The following is a 7,792-nucleotide window of genomic DNA, read 5'->3' on the forward strand; positions in this document are numbered from 1 at the left end:
AGGGTTCACTGTACACCCTCAGAAACCCTATGGGTCAGGACTATTCTAAGCCAGAGCCCCTCTGAGGAGGACTCCCCTGGAGGGCAGTGGGTTTGGGTTGGGTTTGGGTAGGTATAATCCCATGTGGGAGTGGCACTTCTGTGTTATGTTAATGAGGCAGTATTAGGGCAGGGTGTGTCTTGAGCCAATCTCTTTTTAAATGTAGAAAGGGAGAGAGAGAGAGAGAGGATTGCAGGAGCCATGGATCAACCAGCCATCGAGCAGTGATGGTGGGCCCCTGAGAAATCTTCCCGGCAGCTTTGCCCACTGCCACGGAGCCGGTTCTGATGCCCAGGACCCTATGGGCCCAGTGGACGCTCCCCCATGGATTTCCACAGCTGCTGGTTTTGATGGGAGCAGAAAGCCCCCTCTTTCTGCAGAGAGGGGCTGGTGAGGCTCAGCTGCTGCCCTTGCCCCCGTGTCACCCTCCCTACCACCGGGACTCCTGTCTGAGAGCTGGCCCCCGGATTCAGATGCCCTGCCGTTGAAACGGGGAGAAAATCAACTTCCATTGGTGAAAGTGCCCCACTATGGACTTTCTGTGCTGGGACTCAAGACCGTTGCCGGCACGCTGTTTTATCTGGGCCACCCAGGCCCCAAAAGCGACGTGCACGATGTGCCCCTTGATGGGGGGCCCTCAAAGTTTGCGATGCGCAGGTGTGTGCAAAGCCAGATCTTTCCCGAAGGCGGGGGAGGGGGCTCCCCACACCCTCTGGTTGCCCACGTGTCCCTGGGTTACCTTCAGCACGTAAATGGGGCGCCCTTCGTAGGTCCTCCCGATCTCGTGTTTGCTGACCAGGTTGGGGTTCTCAGCCACCAGCATGTCCATGAAGTTGTAGATCTAAGGCGGGGGGCGTGCGGGTAAATACAGAACCACCTGTGTGGCTTCCGGGCCAGCAGCTGTTCCTTCAGCATGTGCCTGCCCCCTGCTGCTGGAGGCCCTGGTGCCACCCCACCTCCCAGGTCAAGGCAGCCCGCTCTGGCCGGAGCCCTGCCCCATGGCCCAGGCCGCTGGGCACCTCACCTCCTCCAGGGTGTGGTAGGTGGCATAGTTAAAGGAGTCCGTGGAGCTGGCGCGGGCCTGGAAGGCGAACATCTCCTCCTGCTCCTGGTCCAGCAGCGACTGCAGGTCCTTGATCATGGCCCTGTGCTCAATGCCATGGGACTCCAGGAAGACCTTGACGGGCTGCAGGCTGGGGAAGGGCACTCGGACGTCGATGGGGGCACCGGGCTGGGCAGGGCCTCTCCAGAAGTCCAACTGTGAGGGGAGGGGCAGTGGTGGGCCCAGGGCCGGTCTGGAGGGGCCTGGTGCCCTGAGGAAAGGGTCCGAGGGGGAAGGGGACACCTGGGGATGGGGGAGTCATGGCAGGAAGCAGGGTGGAGAGCCGCGGAGCAGAAGGAGAGGGAGCCTGATGCCCCAGGCCTGCACGGTTCAGGAACGGGGATGTCCGGGTGTCAAGTGCGTATGGGATCTAGTGCCCTGTCTCTTCTGGGCGGAAGGGCCAGCTCCGCCATCTCAGGGAGAGGAGGGGACTTGGAGGGCCCTCACCCTCCTCCTGCTCCTGCTCCGCTACCTGCAGGTGCTCCAGCTCCTCCAGCTCCTTCACCTTCTGAACCTGGGCTTCATTGACTGCGGAGATCCGGAGCACCTGGTGCCTGGGCAGGGCAGGGCAGGTAGGGACTGAGCCGGGGCGGGGTGGGGGTGTGTGTGCCTTCCCACCACAGTCTCCCGGCAACACACCCTGAGGAGCTGGGCAGGCAGGGTTTGGGTTCCCTCCATGTAGACCGTTTCCCCGGGCCACTCCCTGACTGCCCCCTAGAACATCCCTCCCGCAGAGCGTCCGATTCCTCTAGAGCTTGGGACACTGTCCTAGAGGGACCTGGTCAGCCCATCGCCCTGGCCCGGTCCCCACATGTCTGTCCGTCAGTCTCTCTGTCCTCCCCAGACTCTCTGGGGTGCCGCACCTCCCACCTCCCAAGCACACAGCCCTCCTCCCCAGGCCCCTACCCCACAAAGTTCTCTTTGGCAAAGACAGCCACCAGCAGTGCCGTCAGCACCAGTACCCTCATGTTGTCGCCAGGCAGGGTCAAACTGAGGCTGGGGGCAAGTCTCGGGAGCCTTTTAAACCCTTCAGGTCTGAGGTCAACTGGCTGGGCCCAAGGTCAGTTTCTCCCTTCACACCTGTGCCCTGTCCCATGGGGCAGGGGTTTGAACTCTGCCTGAACCTCCTTGCCCCTGATAACGCTGCAGGGAACGGAGCAGCTGGAGATAAGCTGGCTGAGGCAGCTGGGACTGGAGGTGGCCCCGCAGGGAACCCTGTCACCCATGGCCCCAGCCAGGCAACTGGACTGTGCTGTCGGCTGACTGGGCAGCACTGTGTCCCAAGGCCGGCTCATTCCTGGGCCCTACCCTGCACACCACAGAGCTGCCTCCAGGAAACAGGCTTTTGAAAGGGCCTTCTCTGCCCCCTCCCGCTTGGGCCACAGTGGCTACAGGAGCCCCCGACTTCTCCCCAGGCCCCTCACCACGCCGCCGTGGGCCAGTTGTTGCGCTTGGTCCCCCTCCGGGATCAGGGTGGTCTTTGACAGGAATTGTAAGCAGACTTCATCTCTACAGGAAGTGTGGTGGCCACCAGATGCAGGCCCCCAATGGGGATACACAGCACAGAGGACAGACCAGGACTCCCAGAGGGAAGCACGCTCGGGCCCTGCACGCTGACCTCATCGCAGAGAGATCCCCCAGGAAGCTGTTGGGGCCCAGGCGTCCTGGCACCGCGGGGCCTGCTCTGTGTCAGGGCTTGGGCTTGGGCTTGGGCATCTGACAGACCAATGGCCCTTTCTGTTTTTTATTCTTTCTCTCTGCCTGCCTACTCCACCCCTATTCACCTAGTGGGCCTTCCTATGCAGACGCAGAGAGAGCCCCAGCCATCTCTTGAGTCTGACTGCCACCCTAACTCCGCTGCCCTTCCGAGTACAGGCCACTCAAGTAGCCACGCCTGCCCTCCAGGCCCAGGATCTGAACGCTCGATCCTGCAGCCAACCTTCGACCAACGTTCTCTGGGCTAGTGCAGGGATGATCCCAAGATGGGCTCTTCCCTGATTGCAGGGCGCTCCCAGACAGAAGAAACCAGCTACCTTTTGCTCGCCATCCAGGTCACACGGGGCGCTGTCAACAAGCCATCTGTCTTCGTTCCCTTGGGCTGCGCTCGCGGAAATGCCACATGTGGGCGGCTTTGAGAAATCAGACCAGACTCACCGCCATCGGACTGCTTCCAGCTCGTGGCCACCCCACAGAAAGCTTGTGTTCTCACCATTCTGAGGGCCTAGAGGCCACGTCGAGGCCTTGGCCTGACTGCTCCCTTGTTGGTGACGTGAGTCTGAGTCTGGGACTGTCACTCCTCACGGGAGCAGAAAGCCTCACTTTTCTCCCTTGAGGCTGCTAGTGGTCTCGAACTGCCGACCTTGTGGGTTGCAGACCAATGCATAACCCAGGGCTCCCGGCGTTCCTCGGCTCCTTGGCTGGCAGACCATCTTCACTTGGGGCCTATGCCTATTTGGCCCTCTTGGTGACTCGGAGGTGATTAGATTTAGAACCTACCCTACCAGGGTAGGATGGAAATAACAAAGAAAACGGCCTCCTAGGCACTTTCCGTAATAACATGCAAGCGACTGATGAGAAGGAGGGCCCGCCAGCTGAGGGAAAGGGTGCAGGAGAAGGCAGGAGCGAGGGTCTTCAGATCTCGGCGCAGGTCTGGCATCTGTGTGGAAAGACCGGGCAAGGGCAGCCCAGTGCAGAGCAAGACCGGGGAGCTTCCAACCAAGCCGATGCAGAACCTTCTAAGCCAAGCTGCAAGCAGCAGGTCGGGGGAGCCGCATCTAGCACACCTGGGTGTCAGCCTGTGGGCGACATGGCCTGGCCACACAGGGCGGCAGGGCTGGGACCAGTCATGCCCCACCAGGCTGGGGAGGCAGCTCTCTGGCACATCAAGGAGGGCTCGGGGAAGACTTCATTGGCGTTGGACCTGGTTCTTAGAGGCAGTGTTACTCCATCTATCACACAGGTTAGTGCCGCCACACAAACGCCCATTTGTTCTTCCCTCTTTGTTCCTGGAGTGGGGTGTCTGTCTCATTTCCAACCTCCCTCTCCCATCTGGAGCTGCCCTACACATTCCTCACAGCCCCCGACCCCACCCGCTCAGGCTCCCCTGCCCTGCAGGGTTTGGCAGCTTTTAAAATCTGCCCCCAAGCAGGAAAAGGAGATTTTTGGTAACACTTTCCTTCCTTTTCTTCCCATGATGGAAACACCGTTGCTTTTTCTATTTCTGCGCGTTGAGCCTGCCCGATTGCTCAGACTCTGTCTAGGGGTGGGGAGAGGCCGCTGGCGGTTCACCATTCCCGCAAGCAGAGGCGTGAGGTCCGAGCCTCCGTGTTCTCCCAAGGCTGGAGCCGAAGGCCTCTGAGACTAGGCTGGGGCCGGAAGGAAGCCCCCGGGCCGAGGAAAGGAGACCACCGGAGGGTGCTGAATCCCGATCCTCCTCTGGAAGGTGAAAATTACCTCTTTGGAAAAAGTCAATGTCCAGAAGGTCACACCTGGGGCAGGGCCCTGTGGGAGACCGATGTGGACGTGTGCTTCCTTCAAGATCTACAGCATGGGAACACCAGGGGCCAGTTGGACTCAGGTCACACGTCAGTCACCACGAGTCCAATTGGCTCAAAGGCACTGGATTCCTCTGGGGCCCAGGGCTCCACCTTCTGACCCACGGCCCTCACTTCCCTCACTTCCCATGGACCCAAGACCTGTTTTCCCATGATGGACACTGAGGCAGGCACCGAGCTGTAGCCTCAGGGATTTGTCCGCCAGAGAGTGTTGAGTGCCCGGACAGGCACCTCTTACTTCTGGTCATCCTCACACTGTTCTAGACGTTTCCATGGGGCTAGCACGTAGTGCGGAGATGTGGACATGCCTTTCAGGTGCTGTCCAAGCCCACCTCACGGCCATCGGGTCAATGCTGACTCAGAGCAACAGAGAAGAACTGCCCCCCGGGATTTCAAAGACTGCAAATCTTTACGGGACTAGAAAGTCTCATCTTTCTCCTGAGGAGCAGCTGATGGTTTCGAACTGCGAGCCTTGCTGTTAGCAGCTCAGGGAGTCAACCACTCCACCACCAGGGCTCCTCTTCATGTGCATTGGGAACGAACAAACAAGCACACATCCACGTGTTGGGACACACACTTGATCGCAATGGTCTGGAAACAAGCCCACAAGGTCTCGGAGCTCTGCCTTCAGGCGGGAGGCCTGCCGCAGCCCTACTATGTGCACGAAGTGGGCAACCCCCATGACACCCATGCCAGGGAAGCACCAAGCCTGGCAAGCAGAAGCTCTAAGACAGTGGTTCTCAACCTTCCTCATGCCCGACCCTTGTACACAGTTCCTCATGTGGTGTGACCCCCCAACCATAAGATTATTTTCGTTGCTACTTCCTCACTGTCATTTTGCTCCTGTTATGAATCGGGCGACCCCTGTGAAAGGGTCTTTCGACCCCCAAAGGGGTCGCAACCCACAGGTTGAGAACCGCTGCTCTAAGATGAGAGGCTAAGAGACCCTTAAAGCAAAACTTACCACGTGGGTTGTGAAAGAGGCAGATGGAACCAGCCCCAGTGTCCATATCATGGACCCAAGGAGACAATGGACAAGGGAGATGCTGGCCAAACGTGAATGGGGACAGACAGCCAAATGACTGCATGCCGTTTCTGCTTAGCACAGCAGTTGTCTTCTGCCTTGGCAGGTGTGCTGAAGACATGTGCTACAGTTGGCCTTTCTGTGGGAATTGGGGGCAGCCAAGGAGTGGATTCATTGTAGCGGGCATCTCTATTTTCCCTTCTGATACCAACACCTCCCTTTTCCCAAGGGACCACCCGGCCCCACTTCTGAAGCCATGTGACTCAAGTCAGGCGAGCCACTGTGCTCTAGAGATGGACCCACAAGTTCATCCTATTTCTTGCTTGAGCTTGATCTAGTTGGATTTGTAAAAAGAAAAGTACAACAGAAAAGTGGGTGAAGGGAGACAGCAGACAGCGTAAGAGATGAAAATAACTATTTATAAATTATGAAGGGTTCATGAGGGAGGGGAAAAATGAGAAGCTGCTACCAAGGGCTCAAGTAGAGAGAAAATGCTTTGAAAATGATGATGGCAACGGGTGCAAATGTGCTTGGCACAATGGATGAATGTATGGGTCGTGATAAGAGCTGGAAGAGCTCCCAATAAAAGTATTTAATTAAAGAGAAAGAAAGAAAAACGCGCACAGCCACCAAAAGGCGTCCCCTAACTTCAGAGAAGACCCGAAGGGGACAGGGACTGCTGTCTGCCGTCAAAGAGCCAGGATCATGAAATGCCACCCTCCAATCGGGAGCAGGTCACTTCTCCTTTGCCACCCAAGAAGTCTCAGCTGCGGTGACATCTCTGACTGGTCAGGTCTGCAGGGAGGCCATACTAGAGCCCTTGGGTCCAGGGCTCCCAATAGGCAATGTTGGCTGAGGTGGGCCACACCCCAGGGAGACTGCAGGGCTGGGCACCTGGGACCCTGGGAGGGGAAGTCCAGCCGTGGCCTCCTTCAGGTGGACTTTGATTCCTGCTGTCTGGGAGAACCTATGGGTCTGCCCGCTTCCTTGGGGTTGAGGCTGCAGAACCGTCCATTTCAAGGGTCTGGCGGTGTTGATGCACTGAGCAGCTAGCTCAAGATCAGCAGTGCTGAGCCACGAGCCCCTCCTGGGGGAGAGAGATGAGGCTTTCCACCCCTGTCAAGAGCTGCCGTCCGCAGGGCAGTTCCATCCGTCCCTCAGGGTGGCTGTGAGTAGGAAAAGACTCGACAACGGAGAGACTGGGGGTTTCTGGTCTTTGCCTCCCTCCCTCCCTCCCTGCAGAGAGAGACCCTCAAGAGAGAAGCATTCTAGTGGGGCTTTAGGAATGTCAAGCCAGACTTGAAATCCCAGAAGGCAGCCAGGTGGAAGAGAAAGAGCCAATTCAGCAGAGCGCAAAGGGCACAGGAAGGGCGGAGTGCTTCTTGATGAACCCGAGAGAGTTGGGGATCACTTGGGGACCAAGCTGACCCAGCCCCGTGGGAACAATCGGGAGGCTACACAGCCAAGAAAGGGCACCCCGTGAAGGAACACCAGTCACCCACTCCAGCACGAGCGATGTCCTCCGTGAGGCTGGCTGGTGTGTTCTATGCTCTGCTTCCATGCAAGCACCAATGCAGTGTTGTGAGATGTTCCCCCTTGGTGTCAGCTGTGATTGGGGGGCTTCAGAGAGGTAGGGTGTGGGGGCCATGGAGCTGGGTGAAGCCGGTGGGGCAAGAGCAAGAAGCCAACTGCAGCTCTTCGGGCAAGAGGCTGGAGAGGGACGAGCCACATGGAATGTGTGGGGCAGGTTCTCATTCCCAAGAATTGCCGGAAATACTCCAGGAAGGAGGCTGAAGGGGCCCGGAGTTGTCCTTCAGGAAACACTGTGGAGGACATTACTATCCCCAAGCTCCAGGGGTGGCGACCATGCTAGGGTGGGGGGGGTGGGGAGGGGAGGGGTGGAGGCCAGCAGGGTAGCACCTGCATCCTGGGGGACTGTGGGCAAGGCCCAGGAACACAGCTCAGGAAATGTCAGGGACTGTCCTCTTCCCAGGAACCACCCCCATCCCATCCCACCCACAGTCCGTCCGTTCAGCACCCCCAGGACTGCCCCCTCCCTAACGCACCGGGGGC

General features: G+C 58.6%; 1 protein-coding gene across 1 annotated transcript in view; it reads right to left on the minus strand.

The window, feature by feature from the left end:
* Positions 1–2,109, minus strand: part of CPA1 (carboxypeptidase A1) — an 8,018-nt gene extending 5,909 nt beyond the window's left edge. Inside the window, exons 1-4 of the mRNA XM_004707817.2 lie at positions 2,048–2,109; positions 1,614–1,695; positions 1,064–1,297; positions 779–880 (exon numbers count right to left, since the gene is read on the minus strand). Coding sequence (XP_004707874.1) covers positions 779–880; positions 1,064–1,297; positions 1,614–1,695; positions 2,048–2,109 — 480 coding nt within the window. The remainder of the gene's footprint in view (positions 1–778; positions 881–1,063; positions 1,298–1,613; positions 1,696–2,047) is intronic.
* Between the last annotated feature and the right edge of the window lie 5,683 nt (positions 2,110–7,792).

This window comes from Echinops telfairi, unplaced genomic scaffold, assembly GCF_000313985.2.
Source record: "Echinops telfairi isolate 266 unplaced genomic scaffold, ASM31398v2 ScPeMD7_23;HRSCAF=83, whole genome shotgun sequence".
Lineage (NCBI taxonomy): Eukaryota > Metazoa > Chordata > Mammalia > Afrosoricida > Tenrecidae > Echinops > Echinops telfairi.